The sequence below is a fragment of the Globicephala melas genome, chromosome 3, assembly GCF_963455315.2.
Source record: "Globicephala melas chromosome 3, mGloMel1.2, whole genome shotgun sequence".
Taxonomy (NCBI): domain Eukaryota; kingdom Metazoa; phylum Chordata; class Mammalia; order Artiodactyla; family Delphinidae; genus Globicephala; species Globicephala melas.
The window spans coordinates 126,443,747-126,469,565 of NC_083316.1; the positions used below are offsets into that span (position 1 = coordinate 126,443,747).

Below are 25,819 nucleotides of genomic sequence, written 5' to 3' on the forward strand. Positions count from 1 at the left end.
ATCATCTCGCTTATTTATTTGTTTACTTACTTATTGTGAACATTTTACCACTAGATGTAAACACAATAAAGAAAGAGAATTTGGGGCTTCCCTGGTGGCGCAGTGGTTAAGAATCCGCCTGCCAATGCAGGGGACACGGGTTTGAGCCCTGGTCCACGAAGATCCCACATGCTGCGGAGCAACTAAACCTGGGTGCCACAACTACTGAGCCTGCGCTCTAGAGCCCACGAGCCACAACTACTGAAGCCCCCGCGCCTAGAGCCCGTGCTCCGCAACAGGTGAAGCCACTGCAATGAGAAGCCCGCGCACTGCAACGAAGAGTAGCCCCCACTCGCCGCAACTAAAGAAAGCCGGCCCACAGCAACAAGGACCCAACACAGCCAAAAATAGATAAATAAATAAATAAATTTAAGGAAGAAAAAAAAAAAAAGAAAGAGAATTCGCCTTCCTTGGTGACCAGAACATGTAGGAGACTTTCAATGAACAGTTTTGAATAAAGAAATATATGAATACTCAATAATTGTATCAGACAGGAGGAATAGGTCTCATTTTACTACTTTACAAGTGAGGCAACTGAGGCATTAATGATCATTTAGCTACTGAGTGACAGACTCAGAATTTTGGTTTCCTGATTTCTAACGCAACATACCACGTTATTTCTCACAACTAAATAAATGCTCATGTGCAAGTGAAAAATATACAAAAGAAAATATACTGAAGAAGAATATTCTTGCACAGATGTGATTCACAGAGAGGGTATCAGAAATGGATTGCATCCTAGTGGGGGCACCTTTAGGCAGTGCTTTGATAGAAGCCAATGTCATCAGACTACAGCTTCTTTTATTCAAACTCCCCCCACTATGCGGGGGGAGGAGGGTGGAATCTCCCAGTAAGTATTACTTATTTCTTTGAGTTCCTGTTGTTTTTCTCTTTGGTATACTTGTAATGGAGGATTAAGAAAGAGAAATGTGAGTTGTCCCCTGATTTTTGTTGTAACAAAAGCTTGTTGCTGAAATTAGCTATTCTCCCCCTCCTACTACCCCAACACAGCATCCATTATTCTTCCCTTCCAAAGCTGTCTTGGTGAAATCAGCCCAGCTGAGACACCAGACCTAATGTGGGATATCTCCCATAGGATATTCAAATTTCTTCTTCTGGCTTGCCTTTTGGGTGCCAGGGCAAATCATTACGAAAGAGAGACTGAGACACTGTCAAATGGGAAAGGCAGACCAAGCCTGGCTGCAACTGGCTCTGTTCGGGGCCTCTTCATTCTCTAAGAAGGAAGCCAGTGTTTATACAGGGCACATGGAGTTACCAGCTGTCCATGCAAAGGAACCTCTGCCCCCTTCCACTAACCAGGGAATATTTTGTATTAAGTTGAGATTATCCTCCTTTAACTTTTTATTTTTCCCTGTCAATAGTTTTGTATTAAACTACTCAGAATTGTGTGGTACTTGTTTTTAGGATCCCATACTTCTCTTTTCATTAAAATATGCTGTTGAGTGACAATTCCTAGAATTTTCGTCAAATAACTTCTCATGTCAGTCCCCTTCATCCTCATTGCTTGCCCTCTAAAAAACTGGCATCTGGTAGTGATGATTTAGAAATCATTTCTGCTCACCTCATTCCTGATTCAGAGAAAAGAGTAGGGGTTAAGTCCGGTGCTTACGCCATACGAAATTTGGTCCTGAGCAAGTATGGTTCCTACTGTACATATCTACTGGGCAAAGGAAGAAACTGAAACACAGCTGGGCTCCAAGACTCCTCAAGTTTGCACTGATGGTCAAGGCCTGAGCTCCTGTGTTTTAAAATAGTAAAACTGAAGAACGCTGGGCTACTGAATTAAATATTGTAGGTGCCGAGATGGGACTGGGAGTCCCCTTCACTGGGTAGATCACAGAGGTGTGTAGGACATTGCAGAGTTGGCACTGTCCTTGTGGAAGCTGGGTGGGGAAATGGTAGGGCCTGGGAGGCCTCTCAGACACTGAGCTCTCATGGGCCTTAGATTGGGCCATTTCACTGTTATCACAAAATAAACAGGAGGCACAGAGGCACGTTATAGCAGGCAACCAAGCAACGTCATTCATGCCGGCCCTCCAACCCTGTCCTCACAACACGACTGGGAGACAGGTGTTCCTGTCCTCATTTTACAGAGATTGCAACAGTCAGCGAGGTGAAGCCTCTTGTTAAGGATCCTACGCTCAGTACATTGCAAAAGAGGAGCTTTGAGTTCTGCTCCTCCATTCAAACCTCCTTCCAAAGCAAACTCCAACCAAAGGGCTAGACTTTCCCATGTGTAAGACTACAGCTGGAAAGGATCACAGAGGACACATTTTAGGTCAATTCTCTCTGTTTACAATACAAGAGAGTGGAGACCCTCGACAGAAGTGATTGCTAAGGTCACAAGGCGAGTGCGTGACAAGTGGCACTCTCGGAACCCCAAGACTCGGTTTCTTCTTTACTGTGCAGCCCGCTGGGGAGGCAGGGGGAGGAGTTGAGCCGGGCTGCAGCTGCCGAGGCCCCCGCGTTCCGGGGGCGGTCCCTGGCGGCCGCGCATTCCAGAGCCTCCAGAGCCACCCGAGCAGAGCGTGCCCCGTGCCCAGCCGCGCGTCCCGGCCACTGCTGCGCGCTCTCGCCTGCCGGGGGCTTGGAGCTACGGGGCACATTCGGGGCCGAGATCCCGGGGCTAGGGGTCGCATCCCACTGCTAGGACCCGTACCGTCCGAGGAGACCTGGAGAAGCGTTCCGGCTGCCTCTACCCCAGGAACTTTTCGCAGACCTGGCACGATCCAGCAGCGGCGGGGGCCGTGGGTTTTCAAAGGAGCTGTGCGGATCCAGGGTGAGTGGGGTTATTAAGTGTAGTGCCTGGGACTCTGGCTCTCGTGCTGCCTCTACCCCAGTGCCCTCCCAACTGCCCTCTTTTCTTCCACATTTCTCCCCCTTCATCACTTTTGCTTTTCTCTTTTCTCCTTCTGTCCGCCCCTAAGTTCCAAAGACCTTCGGCGCTCGATCTCGGGCTTCCCCGGAGGCCGGAGCTTGGATGGGTGGGCTCCCAACCCCACCGGAAACGGGCCTCTCTCGCGTTTCCCTGCTCCTGCCCGGGGTTGGGGAGCGCGACCCCTCCTCCAGCAGGCTCTGCTACCTCTGCTCTCCAGGCGCGGCGTCAGGGCTCAGCTCCCCAGCCTGAGCACCGCTGTGGGCGCTGTGCCGGCAGTTTGGGTCTTTGCACCACCCAGAGCAGCAGGCTATCTGTCTTACTTTTCTCAGAGTCCTGCGTGGAGGGCACCAGGGGTTTGGAGTCAGGGGTGGTGGGTTCCAGCCCTGGTCTGTCACGAGCAGTTTCTCTGTGAAATGGAGAAAATACCCTTTGCATACAGATCAAATGAAAAGGGAAAGTGCAAAGTAACTCGGAGAGAAGCCTTCCTCCCAAGCTCCCTCCTCCTGCCGCTTAGGACTTGGTTGTTCCAATTGCCAGTTCTCTTGCACCCCTGAACCCCCTTGAGTGTAGGGACTGTCTACACTCCTTGAGTGTAGGGACTGTCTCGCATCCTCAGCGCTTGGCACAGGGCCTGGTGAACCGGCGCCCGATACTGCCTGCTGAGTGAGAGAGAGATGTAAACCGTTAAAAACCATACAACTGTCAAGGTTGTTTTTTGGATTCAGTGGCCAGGCTGGGCTCTTATGCATGCAGCTCCACTTGTTTCTTCTTGACTCGTTTTAGTCTTGTTGGCACCTGGGAGCTCGAGTCTCACGTTTGTCTATAGATTCCCTCAAAGCTCTAGGCTGTAGTGTTGAGAGCTGCTCACTTATTCAAGGATGAAAGATTCCCTGATCATCTGCTATGATCTGTGGTCCCAGTGTGGTGGGTAAATAGTCCATAGTCCGGAAGGATTGTGAATGCTTGAATAGGGTGGGGCTGGGGGTTAGGTGAACCTTTCCCTGGGAGTCAGGAGACACTGAGTTACCTTGAGGGGTTTCCCTATCTGGACCTTGCTTCCCCCACCTATAAAATGAGGAAGTGGAGGTGGAAAAGTTGGGTGTCTGTGGTTAAGGGGGATGTGCTTTGGGGGTTATTCAGGGCACTCAGCAATCCTCTGAGCACATATGAGACAGCCCAGCTGAGCCTCAGGACATCATGTACTTCTGTCATAACAACAACCAAAAACAGCCATGAAGAAGCGTTTCTCTGCTCCAACCGAGACCTCCTGTTTCCAGCTGTCTCGGGGTTATGAATCTTGCCACGGGGGTTATAACTCATGCCCCATCAGATCTTCCAAACACTGACCTCTCAGACCGTCAGAGCTGTGGGCTCCGCCGTCCCATAAAATGTCTGGGGATTCCCTTTCTCTGGCCCAGCCTGAGAATCACTGAGCCGTGGTGAGGTGTTTGAGACATAAATCAGAGACTCTGGGGACCAAGTGTGGTTGGGTCACATATTGGGCCCAGGGGTGCCAGACCAAGGGGGTAAAGAGGTAGTTACAGCCTCAGATGCTTTCCCAGCCATATTCTGATCCTTTTTTTTAAAGAAAAGTGCTTCTCAGAAAAAAATGACTCACAAGCAATTTTTGTTAGCAGTAGCTAGAGAATGGGTAACTGACCATTCTGGTGAATGTAGTGGTGCATCTGGTCCTTCTTGTGGCGTTTCTAAAAGAGGCCCCCGCAAAGATCCACCTTGTTGACTATCAGGTAAAATAAAAGAACATATTCTAGAGGAAATAATACCTACAGGACTTAAAAAAAAAAAAAAATGCCTCCAGAAAGTGTAGAGTCTGCTCTTCCAGGGGAAAGCTCAGTGAAACACGGTATATTTGTAATAGATATTCTGTTCCCCTACACAGAGGTGCCTGCTATACTGCCTATCACACTCTAACGAAATATTAGAATGCTTTAGTGAGACATGTACAAAGTTTCAAATAAATACATGAAGTGCAAAAAAAAAAAAAAAAAGAAAAAGAAAAGTGCTTCTGTTTCTTCTCCATGGATTAAAGCATAAAAACACAGGAAATATTTCCAAGGAAAGAGGATCTTTATCTTGATTGTCTTACACTGCCACTATTGGCAGTGGTATCAAAGACACACGTGTACTCGCACTCACAGTTTATAAGAGTAAATGTTGGTATTACCACACATTGCTGACCCCCTCCCTGATTGGCCAGGTAAGCTGAATAATGTAATAATAATCATACTTGACATTTATTGAGTGCTTGCTATTAGCCAGGCATTATTTTAAGCATTTTACATAATGCTATGATATTTACCATAATCCTATGAGGTAGGGACCATCACTGCATCCATTTTATAGATGAGGAAAGTGAGATCCAGAGAGAGTAACTCACGCATGATCACACAGGAAGTAAGTGGCAGAGCTGCAATTTGAACCCAGGCAGTTTGGCTCCAGGGCCTGTGCTCTGAACCTCATTGCAGTTGGGGGGATCTGGATTCAGATCTTGCCTCTGCCATTTACTCACAGGGTGACCTGGGGGAGTTAAGTGAGAATTTGACAGCCACTGGACTAGTGAATCACTGCGGACCCTAGTACCCTTCCAACTCACTAGGGAAACAGACAGTGAACCTCAAGTGAGAGTGGTGTACATCTGGGAGTAAAGGCTAAGAGTTAGGGCAACTCTTAGCCTTAACTAAGGAAGGGCAACAGGTCAGAATTATAATTGCCTGGCACATTAAACAACAGCAGAACAGATTCAGTGACTAAATTGTGTGACTTTAAACTACTTAGTTGTGTGTAGATACAGCTTCCTTATTTTGTTGATTTGGACCCCGGTTGGCTGATTGGGCATGTGAATTGCTCGTAACCCACTACATAGGACCGGGGGAAAGAAATGGAGGAGGGAGAAGGAAAGACAGAGAAAACAACTGGGTTCCCCAAATCAGTTTCAATTAATGATGACATATATCTGTCACACACATCACTCCTCCTAATTCCCTGCCCCAGGCTGACCCTGGTACTCAGGACTTTTCAGCAAACCTCCACGGGGCAGGAGAATCCTTCTTAACACGGTGCTCTGGGCAGCCTCTACGGACTGATTGTGAAGCGTCTGTCTAGCCCTCTCAGACTTCCCACTTCGTTCCTCTGGGATATGTATGGTCAAGGAGGTAACGAGGGGCAAAACAGGAGACCTTTCTTTTTGAGTGCCCCGGGTGGCATCTTAGGAAACACCCTGGGGCTTTTTAAAGATTAATCTTCTTTTTCCCTCAGTCTTCTCTATGTTTTCTTTAATGGTTTTCACCCCAACACATCATCCTGACCTGGGGCGGAGCTCTCCGGGGAGCAGACTCAGTCTTTGAGAGCTGGCCCCTTAGGGGGGTCACCTTGTCCATCCTCTCCTATTGACCTACAGGAAACTGAAGCTCACTTTGAAAGAGGGACTTACTGAGGATCACGCCCTGCATTAGTTTTCTAATGCTGTAACAAATTACCGCAAATTTAATGGCTTCAAATATATTGTATTACAGTTCTAGCAATCATACATCTAGTATGGATGTACCTAGAATAAATTGAGGCATCCTCAGCCTGCGTTTCCTTCTGGAGTCTTTAGGGGAGACTTGGTTCCCTGCTTATCTGAGTTGCTGGCAGAACTCAGTTCCTGTGGTTGTAGGACCAAGGTCACTGTTTTCTTGCTGGCTGCAAGCTGAGGGCCGGCCATTCCCTGCTTCTCAGGCCACTGCATTCCTTGGCGCATAGACCCCTTCCTCCTTCTTCAGAGTAAGTAACAGCCAGTCAGGTCCTTTCTCTGACTCTGCTGCCTTCCGCTTCACTTTTAAGGACGCATGTGATTAGACTGGGTTCACCTGGGTAATCCAGGATACTCTCCCCATCTCAAAGTCCTTAACTTTAATCACAGCTGCAGAGTCCCTTTGCCTCTTCCCCTGACTCCTCCCTCTGAGCCATGCTTCCTTGTTCATATTTAAGGTTTGAGGACCGGGATATGCACATCTTTGAGGGGTCATTATTCTACCTACCATACACAGCAAGGTCCACTTCGGCAGAGGGACTTGTTCTGGATCACACATCTCGGCAGGGGATTCGCACCACTGGGGTGCCCTTGCAGCTCTATCACTGACACCCCTCCACCCCCCAGCCCCCCGAGAGCCGATCTCATGGAGGTCTCCTTTGTCAGCCCAGCAGCAGCAGGCACTTAGTCACTGGCAAATAACAATGATGGATGGTAGAGGCTTAAACAGGATGCTGTGGATTTGGCCCGGGTTTCTCCTCTGCTGGCTCCCTGTTGGTTTCTAAGACTCTGTTATTGGCCGGGTCAGATGGTACGTGCAGTCTTGAACAGCTCTGGCTGCTTTCTGATCTCTTTGAAATATCCTGGTGTTTTTCCATTTTTCCAGCCACAGAGAGCAGATAGAAACTCAGTCAGGGAACAAGTCTTTAGACTGTTAAGAATTTTGGAGGAGATAGAAGCCAACTGGGGTAAAATGAGAACAGAGTGCTCCTCAGGGACCTCGGGTCATTGGAGAAAGTCCTCTGATTTGCTTTATTTCACATTTTTGATAGTTGTGTGTCCTTCCACTGGCCCCTTTCTTTGGAACAAAGGTCCCTGGTGAAATGGACTCCTTGCTGAGTTGGTAAATAATTGAGGCTAACTATTACATAACACTGTTTCCAAGAGTAAATGTGAAGCTGGGATGGCCTTCTCACACTGGACTTGTCGTGAGAAATCCCCTTCCCTTTTATCAGCCTCTCTGTCCTCTTTGGAGAACAGAGAGAGAAAAGGCCATACTCCGGGCAGTAACCCCCCAACCCCTACACATCCACCTCAATGCCCAGCCCCTGAACACAGGGAATCAAAACCTGAATTTGACTCACCAGCCCAAGCAAGTCAGTAGGTGGGAAGCCTAGAGGACATTATTCTGAAAGGCCAGTGCTCCTCTGCCTTGCACGTACAAGGTGGACTGGGAAATAAAGAGGCCCCATAATCCTTCCTCAGTGTACAGAGATCAAGTCAGAAGGTGTTATTTTATTCAAGAGATAAGGTTCTGGGGGCTTCCCTGGTGGCACAGTGGTTGAGAGTCCGCCTGCCGATGCAGGGGACGCGGGTTCGTGCCCCGGTCCGGGAGGATCCCACATGCCGCGGAGCGGCTGGGCCCGTGAGCCATGGCCGCTGAGCCTGCGCGTCCGGAGCCTGTGCTCTGCAACGGGAGAGGCCACAACAGTGAGAGGCCCGCTTACCGCAAAAAAAAAAAAAAAAGAGATAAGGTTCTGACTTCAAGGTCATTGAACTCCTACAGGGATGAGGATCCTTTCTGGACCTCCCCCACTAACTAAGTTCTAGGAGTTAAGCTCAAATCTAAAGTTCCCTGTCTGTCCATATTCATTTCTTTGTCAATCTCACATTCATTGGGCACTACTGTGTGCCAGAGCAGAGCCTGTGATGGGTACTAAGTGAACAGCAGAGAACAAGAGATGATGCATCTACCCTCCTAGGACTTGCACTGTACTTTGAGTGGGCAAAGATGGCCAATAAAAACAAACAAACAAGCAAACAAACAAGCTCGTTTCAGGCTGTGAAAAGTCTATGAAGAAAATAAAACAAGATATGAGATAGAGAATGGCTGGTGGATAAGATGGTAATTTAATAGGGTGGGTCTGGAAAGGCTTTTCCAAAAAGGTGGCATTTAAGTTGAGATCAAGGCCACTGAGACACTGGATATTGAAGAGATCTGGCGGCAAGAGCATTTTAAGAAGAGGGAACAGCAGGCGCAAAGGTCTTGAAATGGAACAGCGCTTGGGACACAGGTCACTAGGTACCCCAGGCTACTAGGTGGCCAGTGGGGTCCCTTCTTGGTACATGAGTTGCCCTCTGTGTCTGGCCTAAATGCTCCATTCTTTTCTGACAATCTCACCCGCTCTTTCAGAGGGTAGAGCCTTACGAAGAGGTGCTATAAACTGGGCCTTGCTGGTAAACCCCCTAGTCTACTCCCCTGTGAACCATTACCTCATTGTTCACATTCTGCAAGCTTCTTCAAGAGATGCCTCCAGCCCAAGTGACTCAGAGCTGGTTCTAGCTGCCTCCTCCCTGGCCTCCGTGTCTAGTGGAAAGGAATCATCAGCACTGTCTGCTCAGAGCTCTGGCAGTGCCGGATAAAGGCCACACCTGCAGGAAGCCACCTGCCTCTATCTGCCTTTTCTCCCACTCTGGCATAATTAAGTTTGCCTGCCATCAGGAAGTCATTTCTTTTATTGCATTCTTCCTTGGAGAACTCCTTGGTGGTAAAACTGCTTGGATAACCACTGGCAGTCTCTCAAAAGTTAACTGTTAGCTGCAGTTCAGATGGGGAGAGTGTGCATTTCTGGTGGAAGGTCAAAGCTGGGACAGACATCAACGGCTGTTTGTTTATGAAACTATCACTACAGTTTCCTAGATCAGTCGCAGAGCAGTCATGGTGCCCAAACTAATGGTGGAGGCTCTGAACTTTGTGTGAGTTTGGGAGCTGTGTTCACTAGCTCAGTTTAACATTTATGAAGCCCTTACTGTGTACCAGGCATTGTCCAAGTGCTTTATGTGTATTATCTCATTCAACTTCCATGGCATCCCTATGAAGAAGTTACTATTAATAGTTATTATTATTCCCATTTTACAAATGAAACTGGAGCTTTAAAAGGTTAAGTTTCTTGCCCAAGCCACCAGGACTATATGTGCTCCCAACACACCAAGTATCTCATCAGCTCTGGGCTTTGTTGATGATGTTTATTCTACTGATCTTGCCTTTCCCCATATTTCTTTCTTTTGAACTCCTACTTATCTTCAAAGTCCATATCAAAAGCCCCCTTTTTTGCCTTCAATTTTACTTAGACAAAAATGAAGGCATGAGGATTAATATTTTTTTGAGCATCTGTTATTTTCCAGGACTCCATACATATTATCTCACTTTATCCTCGCAATAGGATATTGCAGTGCAGTGCTTTTAGTGTCCCTATTTTAAAGATGAGAAGACAGGTTTAGCGTTTTTAAATAACTTGTCCAAAGTCATACTTCTAAGGGTGGAAAGCAGGATTCAAATCAAGTACTCTACTTCTTTCCTCCTTGGAGATAGCATGTAGTTTGTACCTTTAGTCCACTTTTCTGCCTTGTATTGTAATTCATGTCTTTTCCTCCAGAAGAGCCTGAGCCTCCTAAGGGAAAACACTGTATTTCTCTCTGCCTCCTAAGGGAAAACACTGTTTTTCTCTCTATCTCCACACCCACTCCCCAGTGTTAATCACAGTGCCATAAATGTTTACTGAATTAGAATGAATTGCTACTCTACTTGGACTGGAGAAATAGGTCAGCTTAACCAGTGCTGCTGCTGGTTGATTAAAAAAAATTGCTGGGCTTCCTTGGTGGCGCAGTGGTTGAGAATCTGCCTGCCAATGCAGGGGACACGGGTTCGAGCCCTGGTCTGGGAAGATTCCACATGCCGCGGAGCAACTAGGTCCGTGAGCCACAACTACTGAGCCTGCGCGTCTGGAGCTTGTGCTCTGCAACGAGAGGCCGCAACAGTGAGAGGCCCGCGTACCGCGATGAAGAGTGGCCCCCGCTCGCTGCAACTAGAGATAGCCCTAACACAGAAACGAACACGCAACACAGCCAAAAAAAGATAAAATAAAATAATAAATAGCGTTCCCTTAAAAAAATTGTTAATATGGATTAAGCATCTATCTTCTTTGTTGATAAAGCGAAGACACAGTCCAAGTTAGGGATGCTAACAAACTCTAGCCAAAGGGGTGGATATTTGCAGAGAGTCCCTATGGTCAGGAATTATTAATCATAGGACGAACATTTGTAGAGTGCTTACTGTTTGTCAGAACACTGCTAAGTACTATATGTGATTATCTCATGGAGTTCTCCTAACCCTACAAGGCAGATACTATTACTTTCCCATTTTTGTTTTTGTTTTCAGCTGAGTAAATGGAAGCATTAGGAAGTTAAAGTAACTTATACAAGGTAGGTGAGCTAGAAAGTGGTACAGCCACATTTAAATCCAAGCCAACTGGCCTCTAAGACTGGGCTTCTAACACTACTTTGCAGTCTGAGTGTTTAGGAGCTAATTCCCTGCTGTTTCCAAGTATTCTCTCTACTCTAAGAGCTTCCATCACCTTACCAGATTACAGGAGCTTGGGGCTTTGCTGACTTAAGAAATGTTTATTCAGTACCTATACCACTGAGTAGAGAGGGAAGGCATCTGTGAGGAGAATGGAGCTGTGTTGGGTAAAATCAGTGCTGGGGCAGAGCTGGAACCCAGGCAAAGTCCATTCCTCTCCTAGTCTTTCGTCCTCTATGCATGTTGGCTTTTTTTTTTTCCAATTTGGTGGAATCTCCCACTACAAGTAGGATTCCATTGTCTCTCCCTCTCTTCTCTGATGTTCTTACCCAAGGTGAGGAATAAATAAGTTACAAGGCTTAGTCATTACGTTCCTCACTGGGTTGATCTGCATTTGGACCTTAAGTCAAAGGGATGAAATACAAACGCTGGAACTATATCCATGAGTGCTTCTGACAGGACACTGCTTTGCTTTGCTTTTGGTGTGTGTGTGTTTGTGTGTGTGTGGTCCTGGAAAACTATCTCCCTGCCTCATCTTTGGGGAAATTGTTTAGGGCTCTGGGCCTAAAGGTCCCCTTAGGTTTTTACGTAGTAAAAAAGCTACAGTCGAGAAGCCTGTACCAGCCACTATGGAAAGCAGTATGGAGGTTCCTCAGAAAACTAAAAATAGAATTACCATATGATCCAGCAATCCCACTCCTGGGCATATATCCGCACAAAACTTTAATCCCAAAAGATACACGCACCCCTCTGTTCATAGCAGCACTATTCACAATAGCGAAGACAGGGAAACAACCTAAATGTCCACTGACGGATGAATGAATAAAGAAAATGTGGTACATATATACAATGGAATACTACTCAGCCATAAAAAAGAATGAAATAATGCCATTTGCAGCAACATGGATGCAACTAGAGATTATCATACTAGGTGAAGTAAGTCAGAAAGAGAAAGACAAATACTATATGATATCACTTATATGTGGAATCTAAAATATGACACAAATGAAACAGACCATGGACATAGAAATCAGACTTGTGGTTGCCAAGGGGGAGGGGATTGGGGAAGGGAGGTTAGGGTTAGCAGATGTAAGCTATTATACATGAAATGAATAAACAACAAGGCCCTACTGTATAGCACAGAGAACTATATTCAGTATCCTATGATAAACCATAATGGAAAAGAATATTTTAAGAAAGAATATATATATGTATAACAATCACTTTGCTGTATAGCAGAAATTAACACAACATTGTTAACATTGTTAATGTTAATGTAATCAACTATACTTCAATACAAAAAAAAAAGAAGCCTGGCTGGCTCTCATTCATTATATTAGTTTATTCTCTATCACTGCTCTCTCCAACCCGATGCCCCACCGTCTTCTCCCAGCTCCCATCTGAAACAGGATAGTGATGGAATTGAAAAGAGCACTGAGAATCAGGAGGCCTGAGTTCTCCCCTGGGTCCTGCCATTAACTTGCTATGTGACCCTGGGCAAGTCATGTGCTTCATCTGTAAAATGGAAGGTAGATTGTGTGGTTTAAACAAGATAGTGTCTAAATTCTATGTAGATTTCTAGAATACTATTACTTTGTAGAAGTTTCACCTCCACAGAACAAACCCAGTAGGATACAGTATTGCTGTATGCGTTTTCTATTGCTACCATAACAAATTACCACAATTTTGTGGCTTAAAACATACATTCAGAATCTCACAGTTTCCTTGGGTCAGGATTGCAAGCACAATTTAGCTGGGTCCTTACAGAGCTTCAGTCAAGGTGTCAGCCAGACCTCATTGTCATCTGGGGGGTCCATTAGGGCAGAATCTGCCTGAAAGCTCTTTCAGGTTGTGGGTAGATTTGTTTCTTGCAACTCAAGGCCAGCAGGAGAGTATCTTTGACCTAGGGAAAGCTTCAGCCCTCTTTTAAAGGACTTCTACCTGATTAAGTCAGACCCACCCAGGGTAATCTTTTCCATTACTTTAAAGTAAGCAATTCTAGAACCTTAATTACATCTGCAAAATCCCTTCACCCTTGTTACGTGACCTAACCTAATCACAGGGTAACACCAGGGAACGGAGATTATGGGAGCCACCTTAGAATTCTGCTGTCATTGCTTTACAGAAATAGCCTATTTACAGTTGTCACTGGAGCATACTAGAGCCAGCTCTCTATTTTCTGAGTCAGGTCAAATGACTTAATGTATGAAATAAGTTCTAAAACTTACTTGTTCCTACACTAAAACTACTCTGCTTTGAACTTGCTTTTTGAATGCAATACGTTATGCTTCCTTTTATTCTAATATAATTACTCTCCAAGTTATTCTCTTCCAATACCATTAATGAATATATAGTTATTCATAGAGGAAATAATCTAAATGTTAACTTTTTATTTTAAATTAGTTTTTCTACTTGAAATTATATATTGTAGAAAACTACTAATTTAAGAAGTTTTCTGTGTCCTTAGGTGATTTCTAAAATCTTTTTGTTCCGTCAATATTTGAGAGAGATGTGTTGAACTCTCCCACTATAATTGTAAATTTGTCCATTTCTCCTTATAATTCTGAGATTAGGTATATTAAAATTAAAAATCATTTTATCTTTTGGCATCTCTAGTTATACTTTTTGCCTAAAAGTCTACTTTTTCCGATGATAAGATAGCTCTACTAGCTTCCAAAATTTGTGATAGATAGTATTTCTTTCGTTTCCATTTACTTTCAACATTTCTGAATCCCCATGTGTCTCTTGTAAAAAAAAAATTATATTTTTATATGCTCTGATAGTTTTTGTTAGTTTGGGTTTAAATTTACTATCTTTTTATGTGCTTTCTATTTGTCCCACCTGTTCTGTTTTTCCCCCCTTTTTCTTGTTTTCTCTGAAAATCATGTACCCTTTTGCTACTTTTAAATGGCTACCCTAGAGATTACAATATACATCCTTAATTTAACAAAGTCCAATGTTATTTGGTTATCTTGCCCTTTCCTAGACAATGCCAGAAAATCAGAACACTTTAATTCTGTTTCTTCTGCTATTTATTTACTGTTATTGAATATTTAAATCCTGTATTTTTATCCGAAATTTTATTTCATCTTAATACTTTTCAGTTATTTTTGTTCACTTTAAAGAAATCATTCTGCTTTCTAGATTACATTGTTTCTGCTGAGAAGTTAGCTCTCAGTCTAACTGGTTTTCATTTGAAGATAATCTTTTTTTCTCTTTGTCTCTGGCTTTCAGCAGATTTAGTATAATGCACCTAACTATGGATTTCATTTTATTTATCTCGCTAGGACTTCATGGGGCTTCTTTACTTTGTGAATTGATGTCTTTCATCAGCTTAGTTCTTTCTTTCTCTAATGTTGTTTCTGCCCCATTCTCTCTTCTCTCTTTCTAGGACTCCAGTTACGTGTATGTTGTATTGTGTCACTGTTTCCTCTATATCCCTTACCCAGTTTTCTGTATTTTTCACCCTTTTATTTGTCTGCATCATTATATTTTCTCTCTGATCCTCCACTTCACTAATTCTTTTTTCAGCTATGCTTCATTTGCTGTTAAGTCCATTCATTGAAGTTTTTTTCTTTCAATTAACTGTATTCTTCAGTTCCAGAATTTCTATTTGGTTCTTTTCAAAAATCTGTTGTGTTCTTTCTTATAGTTTCCAGTTCTCTGTGAAAATTTTCAATCTTGTTTTATTTTGTCCTCAAACATAGTAATCAACGTTACTTAAAGTGTGTGTCTGTCTGACAACTCCAATATCTGGAGCCCCTGTAAATCTTTTCTTTTTTTTTGTGGCTGCGTTGGGTCTTCGTTGCTGAGCGTGGGCTTTCTCTAGTTGTGGTGAGTGGGGGCTACTCTTCGGCTACTCTTCGTTGCAGTTCACGGGCTTCTCGTTGTGGTGGCTTCTCTTGTTGCAGGGCACAGGCTCTAGGCATGTGGGCTTCAGTAGTTGTGGCACGAGGGCTCAGTAGTTGTGGTGCACAGGCTTAGTTGCTCTGCGGCATGTGGGATCTTCCCGGACCAGGGCTCGAACCCGTGTCCCCTGCATTGCCAGGTGGGTTCTTAACCAAAGCGCCACCAGGGAAGCCCTGTAAATCTTTTTCTATTGTCTGTTGTTTCTGATGGTTCCATTCTAGGCATCTTGCCTTTTTTCACTGCTGCTTATTTTTGGTCATGATTGGACATTTGATTAAAAAATTTGAAATTTGAATGAAAGTTTGAATTGTGATGTTATCTCCTCTAGAGAGGATGTAAGTTTGCTTCTGCCAAGGACCTGAAGGTACTAGTGATCTGGAACAAACTTAATTCAATTTCAGGGACTGTGAAGATTCAAAGCTGGGTTGCAGTCTCCGGGATTGGTATACTTCTTGTTCACTCTTAGCACTAAGAGTGCTCTTTGAAGTCCAAACTCAAAATGCAGGGGTTTTGCATTCTCTGTCTTGGGAGTCTTGTACTTTTGAGTCTGTCAGAAACACTGCTTAGCCTCTATCCTCCACTAACAGAAATGCTGCTTCACATGCCAGGCTCACCTCCCTGAATTTCTGTCTTCTTCCAGATCTTAGCCTGGTAATTCTTCATTATTTTGCTACTTCTTAGTGTCTTTGAGCAGATTTTTGGGGGGCCTAATTTTTCCAGTCCTCAGTAAGAAGATTGGTCGAAATTATCTAGTTTGTCGTTAACAGAAGTGGAAGTCCTGATCTTTGTAGATTGCATCTCTCTTTTTTTAAACTGAGGTGTAATTAGCATATGACATTATATTAATTTCAGGTGTACATGATTCAAAATTTGTATATGCTGTGAAATAATCATCACAATAATTCTAGTTACCATCTAGTCACCAAAGTTACAAATTTTTTTTTCTTGTGATGAGAAGTTTTTAAAATTTATTCTCTTATCACTTTTCAAATATGCAATACAATACTCTTGACTATAGTTACCTTGCGGTATATTACATCCCCACAACTTATTTATTTTGTAACTGGAAGTTTGTACCTCTTGACCCCCTGCTCCCATTTTACGCACTCTCTGACGCTTCTTCCCTCTGGCAACCACCAATCTCTTCTCTGTATCTATTGGTTTGGTTTAGTTTAGTTTTGTTTGTTCATTTGTTTGTTCATATTTCACATATAAATGAAATGAAATGGTATTTGTCTTTCTCTGACTGGCTTATTTCACTTAGCATAATACCCTCCAGGTCCATCCACATTGTCACAAACGGCAAGATTTCATTCTTTTTATGGCTGAGTAAGTATTCCATTGTGTATATACACCTCACCTTCTTTATCCATTCATCCGTTGATGGACAGTTAGTTTGTTTCCATATCTTGGCTATTAAAAATAATGCTGCAATGAACATAGGGCTGCATATATCTTTTCAAATTGGTGTTTTTGTTTTCTTTGGCTAAATACCCAGAAGTGGAATTGCTGGATCATATGGTAGTTCTATTTTTAATTTTTTGAGGAAGCTCCGTACTGTTTTCCATCGTGGTCGCACCAATTTACATTCCCACCAACAGTGTACAAAGGTGCCCTTTTCTCTACATCCTTGCCCACACTTATTTCTTGTCTTTTTTGTAATAGCCATTCTAACAGGTTGAGGTGATCTCTCATTGCGGTTTTGATTTGCATTTCCCTGATGAGTTGTGATGTTGAGCATATTTTCATGTGTCTGTTAGCCACCTGTTTGTCTTCTTTGGAAAAATGTCTATTCAGATCCTCTGCCCATTTTTTAAATCAGATTTTTGTTGTTGTTGTTGCGTTGTATGAGTTCTTTATATATTTTGAATATTAACCCCTTACTGGATATATGCTTTGCAAATATTTTCTCCCATTCAATAGGTTGCCTTTTTATTTTGTTGATAGTTTGCTTTGCTGTGCAGAAGCTTTTTAGTTTAATGTAGTTTTTTTTATTGTTTATTTTTGCTTCTGATGCCCTTGCCTTTGGAGTCAGATCCGAAGGATCCTTCCCAAGACAAATGTACAGGAGTTTACTGTCTATGTTTTCTTCTAGGAGTTTTATGGTTTCAGGTGTTTAATCCAGTTTAATTTTTATGCATGTTGTAAGATAGTAATCTAATTTCATTCTTTTGCATGTGGCTGCCTAGTTTTCTCAATGCCATTTGTTAAAGAGACTGTCCTTTCCCCATTGTGTATTCTTGCCCCCTCTGTAGTAAATTAATTGACCGTATATGTGTGGTCTTATTTCTGGGCTCTCTATTCTGTTCTGGGCTCTCTGATCTGTTTGTTTTTATGCCAATACCATGTTTTTGTGATTACTGTGGCTTTGTAATATAGTTTGAGATCAGGGAGCATGATGCTTCCAGCTTTGTTCTCTCTCCAGATTGCTTTGCAACTCAGGATCTTTTGTTGGTTCCATACACATTTTAGGATTGTTTGCTCTATTTCTGTGCATACCTTTTCTTAATTCTCTAAATCTAGAATGCCCTTTGACCAAAAACAGTAATAGTCTGACCTGGGCTTAAAAGAGAGCTATGGATCTGGCATCTCCCTGTTCATACTCCTGGGTCTATGTGGGTGCTTTGGAGGTAGCTGTACGTAGTGGTGAATACAGGGTCAGGAGACCTGAGTTTGAATCTCGTTTACTAATTTTATGATCAGAAGCCAGTTAACCTCTGTCAGATTTAGTTTCCACATCTGTAAAATAATATATCCTGCACAGGATTACTGTGAAGTTTAAATAAATTAATGTATGGGACAAGGCCTAGCACAGTCCTTAGCAGTTGGTATCTGTTAAACACATGCTGGCTTGTGTAATTCTGTGTTTAAGGGGAGGGATACTTAACTTCTTTGTGCTCCTTGGAATTAAGAGTCATGTCTTTTGAGTAAATAATAGTAACTCCTAAGAGAGTATCTTGTATATAGCAAGTACTTAACGAGTGAATGAATGAATGAACACCCTAGACAGAGTTACTAGTCCTGAGAGTGCTCAACCAAAAACTATTAGTGCTCTGTCAGAGAGGTGAAAGTTATTTGTTGGGGAGTGAGTCTCATAATTGAAAGGTAGATAGATAGCACAGATTAGTCACTTTGAATTTGGTTATTCTAAAACTCCTGACTTGTAGGAAATTTTAATTTAAGAAATGTATATTTTTTTGTTGGCACTAGAAAATTTGCCATATGATAGAACTGACTGGAAGGATTCTTTTTTTTTTTTGTAAAAGAACTTTCAGTTCCTTAAGAAAAATGGTCCCAAAAGTAAAATTTGATGTTTCTGAAGCAGGCAGCAGGGAACCTCTGCTTTCCTTCCTAGACTGGACCAAACAGACTACTTGATAGATGGGATGAATTTCCCACTTTGGGAGAAGGTACAGTGTTTTCCTCCTTTGGAGGAACTACCATTTTTTCTATTTTTGCCCTTACATTTAGTCTTATTAATGGATACAAAATAGTCATTTTGGTATTCTTAACTTTTCCATTGCTTAAACTCATGGTCTAAAGTGGACCCATGATGTCTCCAGGTCACAGGGCAGGTGGTGTAGGGCCTAGATGGTGTCAGTGGCTGATGGAGCCAGTGGCTCCTTTGTTTGTCAGCTCAGGGTGACTTTAACATAGTTTCTTAGACAAACACATCGAACATATGTTAAAGTTTATTATTTATTAACGAGGTAAATAGATAAAGTATACCAGTTTGAAGTAACAAGAATTAAGGCCTGACTGCTGGTTTACCTTCCGTGGTCATAAAAACATTATATTTTTATCAATGATAAGGTTACATTTGTGACATGAATGGCTTGTACCATATTCCAACTTGATGTATTCATTAGAAATCACAAGTAATATATCTGCAAAGCAAACAATAAGCTTATTGATCTGTAGTTATTCATTAGATGTACCAAGAAACGGTTTTATGCCCTCACAAGGAGCCAGTCACCCAGATGCCAGATGAGGTCAAACAGAAGTCAGCGAGTCCTGCTTTTTCTCAAGCCAATTTTTCTAGCATGCCATTAATGGTGCTGAACGTATGGTTTGTGTAGTTCTCATTTGGGGGAAAATATCTTTTCTTTCACAGTGGGGAAAAGTGGAAGTTACTGGAACCTCTGTTACATGGGAGGGAGCAGCTCATCAGAGAAGACGCTGGAGGACTGAGAGGGTTGAAACAGGGAGAGGGAGCTCCCTGTGCCCTCTGACTGCTGGCCATGTGTATGGCCAGCCTTAGAGCCCTGAAGGGCCCTTGGAGAACATCACAGCTTGTGACTTTCAATCTGTGTTCTGAGGAGCCCAAGGGGTCAAGGAGCAGCTGAACAGCTGTGCTGTACCACGTGAGCAGGCTGTGCTAAGTGGGGACACCAGAAAAATAACTGGGAAAAGTTATGTTCTCAGATCTTTTCAGTTAGAAGAAAAAAATGACTTTAATTTCATTATAACATGTACATTTTGGTGTTATGGTTTAGTATTGCTTTGAGTTTGAATTATATATGTGAAGGGGGTGGGCACCCTAATCTCTAGGGCTTAGGGCCTCTAAGGGTTCAGCTCTGCTTACTGGATAGGACCCCAAACCCCTCTCGCTGAGCACTCCCCAGCAGTCTAGAGGAGCTCCAATTTTATCTGTTTTTGTGACTGGGTTTTAAACAATTTCATGTGTGAAAAAGTAATAGTGGTACAGTCTGGAATACAGGTTACAGACAAAGTTTCATTTATTCATCGATTTGTTCTGTTTTGTTTTAATTAGGGCCAGTGATCTGATCAGATTTATGTCTTTGAGTGATCATTCTGGAAGCGGGTGGGCTTGAAGGTGGGGGAAGACCTTTGGGCTTCAATGTTGCCACCTGTGAAACAAGGCTAGTTCTAGCTTCAGTGGTTTTTGGTTGTGGATGAGCCCTGAAGCCTGAGTTCCCGTAAATGACAGGTTTTCCTTATGAAAATCAGCCAGGGAGATTATGTGTTCCTGGCATTTGGAGTTACAGAGACTGTTTGATGTTAATGGGTTTACCGGAAAGGGCTTTTGTGTGGTTCTTTTGGCCCAAGGCAAGCTAGCTATTGATGTAATCAGGAGACCACAACGAATGATTTCCCCCACCCCGTCCCTCTTTAACAGTGTGCGTCTCCTGTGACTCACGCTTCTGCGCCTTAGACCTTGGAGAAAGTGACCACGTTTCTGAGGCTGAGGCAGGGCCAGCCTGTGCCTCTTCCTCCGGGGCAGGCCCCCTGCCTTATAATCCTGTGGCCCTGAGAGCCTCGCTAGAGGCTTCTCCTCCATCCTAGAATGTGCCCGCACCTGACTTAGACTGGCTACAGAGCACGGAGGAATCAGTTCCCAAATCATGGAGCTAGGAAGAGTGGTAGAGGCCTTAGGGATCAGGGATTCCCAAAGCTGGCTGCACATTCAAATCACCTGGGACATGGGAGTGGGGGAGGCCCCTCTGGAGTCTAATTCAGTAAGTCTGTGATGGGACCTCGAAGCAACATTTTTTAAACTGTCCATAGGTGGTTCTCACTTAACACGGTATATGGCATTTGGTGACCACTAATCTAGTCTCATACTTTAATTTTATTTGGCTTGAAAATTGTATGTGTGTGTATTTAGTCTTTTTTAATAAAGAAAAAACAAAAACAAAAAAGCCCATTTTTCCATCAACCGGTTGACTTGAAAAAAATTAAAAGTAAGACATGCTCATGTTTATAAAACTCAACAGTATAAAAAAAATGAAGAATGAAAAGCAGGAACTTTTCCCACTCCTAGTCCAACTCCCAAAGGTAATCACTATTAACATTTTCTTCGGATTCTGCTTATAAATGATTTTACTTTAATATATCCTCACCTATCTATCTACTTAATTCTACAAAATCTGAACCAAAGGAGTTATCCTATACACATTATCCTGCACTTTATTTTTTTCCCCACTTAGGACTATTTTGGAGCTCACTACAGATCATCATTCTTTTTGATAGTAACTATTAAATAAGTTAATATTTGTAACACACTTGGAACCGTGCATGGTGTGTAGCAAGCACTGTATATTTGTTAAATAAATGAATGAAAATTGCTGCCTGGTGTTCCATTATATGGATATACTCTACTATTTACGGATACTCCTGTTGTGTTAGTTGCTATAGCAGACAGAGCAGAAACAAACACCCTAGTATGTATGCATATCTTGGAGACTGTACCTTGGGTATGGTAATCAGTAAAATTACTTAATGAGGCCACAGTGGGCATGGAGCCAAACGCATTAAAAAGGAAAAGCTATTGATTTAGGTAAAAGCAGGAAATAGGACTGGAATTGGGAATTTTGCCTGGGACCTTGAATCACAGAATTATAAATCTTTGATCTAGAAGGAACTGTAGGAGATTGTTTATTCCGGCCTTGTGACTTCTGGGCAGGGAACACGTTGCACCTGTGGTTCCCGGGCTGTGCGCTGAGCCCTGGGGAGCCGCAGTGAATTCATTGGAAACGTGTGTGTCTGGGAGCTGTGGGATCTTTAAAATTTTTGACAGGAATATTGATATTTGACAACTCTCAGACGTTGTGCAAACTACTAGTTCAAGATAATTTACAGTCTAACATTAATCATCCTACATTCCTTTTGGTGATGCTATATTTTGTGATGCTGAGTTTTTAGCAGTTGCCATGATACTGCAAGCACAGCACACAAATGAATGTGGAATAGGAAGTGAGCACGGCATCGTCCCATCTGACTCCAAAGTTTGAAAAGTTGTGCAATGCCTCACAGTCGCACACATGCCGTAAGTAACTGGCTAAGAGTGAAATACAAATTTTTTCTTTCAACTTCTGTGTATTATATTTTCAAACAGCTACTCATTTGTTAGGACATAAATGTTTATTAAATTGAACCTAACTACGTAATAAATGGAACTGCGAGGTATATCTTTTGGCCTAGAGTGCTGTGAGAAAATTACTGAAGGTGCTGTGAATCGAAAAAGTTTGGGAACAGCTGATTTACATCTTGATCCATCAGAACTCTTTTAACTGCAAGTGAGAGAAACCAAACTGACACTGGCTTTAGCAAAACTAGAGGATTATTCGCTTATATATCTGGGCCGTCCGAGGTTGCAGATGATGTCAGACTGGCTGGGTTCAGGTACTCAAATGAGGTTGTCAGGACTCCACTTCTCTTTCCATCTCTAGGACATGCTGTCACATGTGGGCAAGACAGCCCCACGCCCATCCTTTCCAGACTCATATCCTTTCAGTTTAGCAATCCCAGCAGAAAGAATCATCTTTCCCAATACTTTGTGAATAAAATCCCTGGGAGGACTTTGGTTGACCTAGCCTGGATCACTTGCCTATTCCTGAATTGAGGCCATGGAGAGTTGTAATGGCCAAGCCTAGGTCACATGTGCTTCCCTGTGCTCAGGTGTGTGCCCTAACTAAACCACACAGAAAGGGTAGGTTCTTCAGAAAAGAGGGGGACCTGTTACCAGGAGAAAGGGAGAAGGGGTGCGGGACCAAAACCAATAAATTTCCCATTTTACAGATGAGGGAGCAGACTGGTGGTATGATAGTTTAATAGTTAAACATGAAGACTCTGGAGTCCCACCCACTTGGCTTTGCTTCCTTGGGGAAATTAACTACAGCTACATCTTTTAAGGCTTTAGAGTCTTCATCTCCAAAATGGAAATAACTGAAGATAAAGGCCAAGAAATAAAAAAGCATGACAATAATAGTCCCTACCGCAAAGGGTTGGTGGTTGAAGTGAGGACTAAGTGAGTTAATACATGTAAAGTGCTTAAGATAGGGCCTGGCACATAAGAAGCCCACAGTAAATGAGGCCGTTACTATTATTGATCAAGCAACATTAACGAGTACACAGCAGCTGGTAAGTGACCTACCTTCTGACTCCTGGGGTACAAAATGGTGAATTCCTCTTTCCTGCCTGTTGCAGAGTGAAGCAGCATGGATGCCATCAGCCAGGTCCCCATGGAAGTCGTGCTCCCCAAGCACATCCTGGACATCTGGGTCATTGTCCTCATCATCCTGGCCACCATTGTCATCATGACCTCCTTGTTGCTGTGCCCGGCCACTGCGGTCATCATCTATCGCATGCGGACTCATCCTGTCCTCAATGGGGCTGTCTGAGAACCTCCCAAGAGGGGCAGGTGACAGATGAGGACAGCGTCCCTGCCCCCAGCTTCTTTCCCTTTCTCAGAAGAGCCGCAGGAGGGACTTTGGAGCATGGACACTGGAGCTCGATATGTGAGGAGACCTGAGTTCTGGTTTTGATTCTGCCACTGGCCAGTGGTGTGAGTTTGGTCAAGGGACCTAATTCTATGAGTTCCAGGCTCCTTATTTTCCAAATGGGGATCATGATTCCTGCCCGTCCTACCTCATGGGGTTGTGAGAACCAATGACCTAGTGGAGGTTAAAGCTGTTGGTGAGTAGATACACAGGTGTTACTGTTGAATGCTGAGAAGCTTTGAAGAACCAAAGACCCTAGCTGCTGCTGAGGGGTGAGGGAGACACTGGGGCAGAGCAGTCTTCCCCAGTGCCCCTAAGATGAAGGCAAGCAAAGGCACCCTGTCATCATTCCAAGGGACCAACAGCATGTGGCTCAACGTTCTTTCCTTTGAGGTGCCACTCCCTTGAGTTGTCTAATTTGGGAGGGAATTGAGCATGGCAGGGGGAGGGAGATGGGTGGATCTTCCCAGCACACCGGAATCTGCAGTTTGTAGGGGCTCTGACATTTCTTGGCAACGCCAAGGGAGCTGGGGTGATGGGCTCCGTTCTGCATTAGCGTCCTATAGCTTTGACGCTCAAGCAGTGTTGGCAGATGCAGGGTGGCTGAGTTCCCTGGCCAGCTTTCAGGATACCCAGCGCCCGCCCCGTCCCCTGTGTGCCGCTCCGCCCCAGCCCCTGCTGTAATTAGGTCCACCGCATAATGTGTACTCCCTTCATCCCCTCCCACCAGCACTGCAACCATTCCAAGGTACGAGATGTTCCCAGCACCTTTGGAACTAACTCAAACAGTGATGTTTATTTTAAACGCTACAATTTATATTTATATGTATAGAGAGATTTCTGGACCACTCAAGCTCTTTGACCGAAATAAGGAGCATCTGGGGATTTGTTAAATTATGTAAGAAGATAGCACAGATTATCGGGATATTATTGTGTGAAAATGATGCTTTTAGGTTGATCTGATTTCATTGATGTACCTAATTTCCAATAAAGTGCTAGAATGAGCATGTCTGCAGTCTTCCTTTAAAGAGAACCTATTAAACTCAGTAAGAGGATTCCACTGAATTTATGGTCTTAGGGACAGATTGAATATAGGAATAGAAAGAGAAAGAGGACAATCAAATCAACTTCAGTAAGTGGGTGAATAGTTGTGCAGTTTACACAGACATAAAATGCAGGAGGGAGAACAGATTTTGGAAGTGAGATGACTTGAGTATCGGGTTTAACATGTTGAGTTTAAGGTGCTTGTGATATTCAGGTGGGTACTTTCAGGATGCAGTTGGAAACCTGGGAAAGATTTTATAGCTGGGATTATGTTTGGGGGGATTATCTGCATAATTAGACTGGGAGGAGTGAGGTACTAATGCAGAACTGGTAGAATGCTAAAGAGGAGTGGAAGGGGAAGGGGGGGAATGACAAAGCAAGGAGACGGAAAAGGTCATGTGATGTGAACTGATTATGAGAGGGATGCAGTCGTACTCTGTGAGCAAAGGAAGGATGGGGGGTTAGGAATTGGAGACAGCGGGAACAGACAACTCTTTCCAGGAATAGAATGTAGTATAGAGGTAAGAGAGGAAGGTTTCGGAGAAAATGGTCAAAGGGGGATAGATATATGTGACAAGATTCTGATTGGTTTGCTCAGCATCTATTCCAATTTTTTTGTTGTTGTTTTCTAATATGCCTTCCTGGGTGGCAGAGGCTAGAAAGTGAAAAACTATACTGAATGTGAAAAACTCCCATTTTCCTAACTAAACTTTAGCCAGAGATTCACGTGTGATTTAGATTTTGCTAATTGGATGCGTGCATTGGAAGCTGAGTTTGGAATCTATTTGGGTTGGGAGAGATACTGCCAGGTGTGAGGCATTCATGGTGCTGATGTGAATCCAATAAGAATCAGTAGACTGGGAACTGCTGGGTGTGCGGCCAAGGCCGTGTGTGCTGCCCAGTCTTTCTGAGTTGGATTCCTGGTCTGTAAGGCAGAGGGTATCAGAATTCAATGAGAAAATCCTTCCAAGGTTCTAGGTGACTGAACGTGAAGACTTTCAGGCAGTGCACCAGATGGTGATACAGCTCTTCTTTCACATGGAACAGTCAGCTCACAGAAGTTTCCAGAGTCAATCCCATCACATTCCTAGCAGCTCAAGAGTTTATTTTACAGTTCTGCTTTCAGACACTCTGGAGGTAACAGAGGGACCATCCAGTCCAACCTCCCCTGTAATGAAGGAATCCCCTTATTAACCCTGGGGTTGCCAGTTGTTGCCTATTTGGTATTTCCCTGTGTGGCCCTAGACCACCTGCCTCAGGTTCACCCAGGAGCACTTGCTTATACGTGCAGCTTCCAGGGCTCTGCTTCACACTTACTGAGAGTCCCTGGCAGAGGGTTCTTGCGTGTCTGCTTTGTAAAAACAAGCTCTATGGGTGATCAGTGAACAGGTCAAAATTGGAGAACCAAGTGCCAGGGAAAAGGAGTCCTCTTCTTGCTGAAATGACCCCTTGATAGCTGTTCTGTTAGAATTCTTCCTTCAGTGAGAGAGAGGTGGGGACCCAGGGGCACCAGCTCGGCCCTCTTGGGGCCACCCTGAAGAGATCAACTTCCTTTTCCTGTGACAATGTCTGAG

The 25,819-nt window shown here is 43.7% G+C and overlaps 2 protein-coding genes across 2 annotated transcripts in view; one reads left to right on the forward strand and one right to left on the reverse strand.

Moving 5' to 3' along the window:
- Positions 1 to 2,555: 2,555 nt before the first annotated feature.
- On the forward strand, positions 2,556 to 24,208 carry SMIM3 (small integral membrane protein 3). Its single transcript, XM_060296484.1, has 2 exons — positions 2,556 to 2,839; positions 22,909 to 24,208. The coding sequence occupies exon 2, from the start codon at positions 22,920 to 22,922 to the stop codon at positions 23,100 to 23,102; it is 183 nt and encodes a 60-aa protein (XP_060152467.1). The 5' UTR covers positions 2,556 to 2,839; positions 22,909 to 22,919; the 3' UTR covers positions 23,103 to 24,208.
- Positions 18,552 to 25,819, reverse strand: part of LOC115840774 (zinc finger protein 300) — a 105,625-nt gene continuing 98,357 nt past the window's right edge. Inside the window, 1 exon segment of the mRNA XM_060296456.2 lies at positions 18,552 to 25,413. The gene's annotated coding sequence lies outside the window, so the exon portion shown is untranslated.